The sequence below is a fragment of the Sinocyclocheilus rhinocerous genome, unplaced genomic scaffold, assembly GCF_001515625.1.
Source record: "Sinocyclocheilus rhinocerous isolate Xijiao unplaced genomic scaffold, SAMN03320098_v1.1 scaffold8065, whole genome shotgun sequence".
Taxonomy (NCBI): domain Eukaryota; kingdom Metazoa; phylum Chordata; class Actinopteri; order Cypriniformes; family Cyprinidae; genus Sinocyclocheilus; species Sinocyclocheilus rhinocerous.
Window position 1 is genome coordinate 5,143 of NW_015627889.1, and position 2,342 is coordinate 7,484.

The 2,342-nt window shown below is 42.1% G+C and overlaps 1 protein-coding gene across 1 annotated transcript in view; it reads left to right on the forward strand.

Moving 5' to 3' along the window:
- Positions 1–1,093: 1,093 nt before the first annotated feature.
- LOC107734758 (putative glycine-rich cell wall structural protein 1) overlaps positions 1,094–2,342 on the forward strand; it is a 4,196-nt gene continuing 2,947 nt past the window's right edge. Inside the window, exons 1-3 of the mRNA XM_016546698.1 lie at positions 1,094–1,115; positions 1,415–1,546; positions 1,847–1,974. Of these exons, the coding sequence (XP_016402184.1) occupies positions 1,094–1,115; positions 1,415–1,546; positions 1,847–1,974 (282 nt within the window). The remainder of the gene's footprint in view (positions 1,116–1,414; positions 1,547–1,846; positions 1,975–2,342) is intronic.

Sequence of the window (2,342 nt, forward strand, 5' to 3'; positions counted from 1 at the left end):
ATGCGATACTTCAAAATGCGCATAAAAGCAGGGTGATGGAAACCCAGCTACAGTTGGTTTCCCTACACGCCAACTAATATTTAATACACAATACTTGCATAGTCAACATTTTCTGGAACAACAAAATTGTTTTTTGTATTAAATATATTATTTTTATACTTACAATAAATTTATAAACAATGTCAAAAGTCAAGCGATAGTTTTATGTAGTGCAGTATATTCAGATATTTTTTTTACATTTATCAATTTTATCATTACATCTATCAATTACTATAATGTGTCATGAATTAACTCCGAATGATGTATTACTCTTACCTTTCTGAGCAAAAATGACGGCGTATGTTAAGTTTCCACTCTTAAGAAAAAAAATGCAAGTGATCGCGCGCTTCAGCTTCCACTCTCCGCACAAACAACTGCATATGCGTCTAACAGCACACATTTATCTAGGTAAAATTGTTAAATTAATATTGTGAATTGCATGAAGTGTTTTTATGTCTATAGATTTTATTTTAGGCAAGTCATGTTGATTTGAGAAGGCTAAATTGATCAAACATATGCTCAACTCAGTCCGCCACTGGCCGCTTGGGTGTTACTTTTAAAAAACAACAACTTGAATTTAACAAACATAAAATATTCCAAACATATTTCTAAATGAACGTAATAAAGAAATGAAAAGAAATATAATCACTTTGCCATTAAAAACCAACTGGACTAGCCTATTTGCTGCAATAGCAGCTGTATGAAAGGGAAGAGAGAGAGAGAGAGAGAGAGAGAGAGAGAGAGAGAGAGAAGACACGGGCTCGGGTCAGACTCAGGCCGAGAATATTCTGATAAGCTGTGGGAAGGGCCGGGCCCGTGCAGGGCTCTATTCATTCCCTCGGTTCAATTAAAGGTTCCCCCTCGATCGGGCCCACAATATATGCACCTGCATACAAGACGCTACGCCCCTGGGCCTACAGTTGTTGATTACTGAATAAATGGTTTGCACACTCTTGTACATTACTGTTGTAAATTTTGTTCTGGTTAATTAAAAAAAAAAAAAAGACGAAGAAGAACAAGAAGAACCGTCACGCACTGCTTCGGTCTTCGCAGCATGAAGTCGAACACACCTATTGGTACCACGACATGATCACTGTACCACCTGACCACTGCAGATTCATTTTGCAGTTGATCATGTCGCTATAGAAACGCACAATCCTCTCTTAATTAGGCTACCTTAATTATTATCCCCTTGTCCAAATACCCACACTTGCAGTCTTGGCCACTTGAGAGCGTGTGCGCGCAACAGGAAGTAAGAATTAGACAAATATGTAAAATTTGTATTTTGGCTTGAGACACATTGTGAAACCAATGACTTACAAATGCTGAAACCGCACTACTTGGCCTCCTCTAATGATCCTCTTGAATCCTCTAGTGGACGGTTTCTGTCCGGCGAGGCTGACTGTCGTGCCATCCTGTCGAGGATGTTCTTCTGATAAAGATTGCCCTGGAGGACTCAAATGCTGTCGATTTGACTGTGGGCCTGTTTGCGTGCCACCTGTTTTCAGTGAGTTCCTGTTAATAATGGATGCTAAGGGTCCAAAAAAAAACACACGTAACGCATTGAATTCAATGTAAGTTAAGCAAAGACTTTGCCTATTGTTCTCGTCTAAATTAGGCTTTAATTAATCCCGTAGGTTAGTTTTAAGCATTTATGGCTTTACAAAATAAAGAGGATTAATACTTGGAATATAATTCGCTCTATAGGTAAAACTTGCTATTCATGCTTTGAATGTTTCGTGCTGTATATTAAAGTGGCATACTGCCTATATGCACAAACTAAAGCTGACTATCTGTGTCCACGCAGTGAAGCCGGGTCAATGTCCCATACCGGAGATGATTCCACTGTGTGCTGAAAGCTGTTTCCATGATGGCCAGTGTCCTGCCACACAGAAATGTTGCCCAACCACCGGTGGCTTTGCATGCAGTGAACCACATGGTCAGGCAAGAGGTCAGGCAAGTTGCCAGGGCCAGGGAAGCGGCCAGGGCCTGGGCAGCTGCCAGGGAAGCGGATATGGCCAGGGAAGCGGCCATGGTCAGGGCCAGGGCCAGGGAAGCGGCCATGGTCAGGGCCAGGTCCAGGGAAGCGGCCATGGTCAGGGCCAGGGCCTGGGAAAAAAAAAAGACGAAGAAGAACAAGAAGAACCGTCACGCACTGCTTCGGTCTTCGCAGCATGAAGTCGAACACACCTATTGGTACCACAACATAATCGCTGTACCATCTGACCACTGCAGATTCATTTTGCAGGTGATAGTGTCGCCATAGAAATGCACAATCCTCTGGTAATTAGGCTCACTTACTT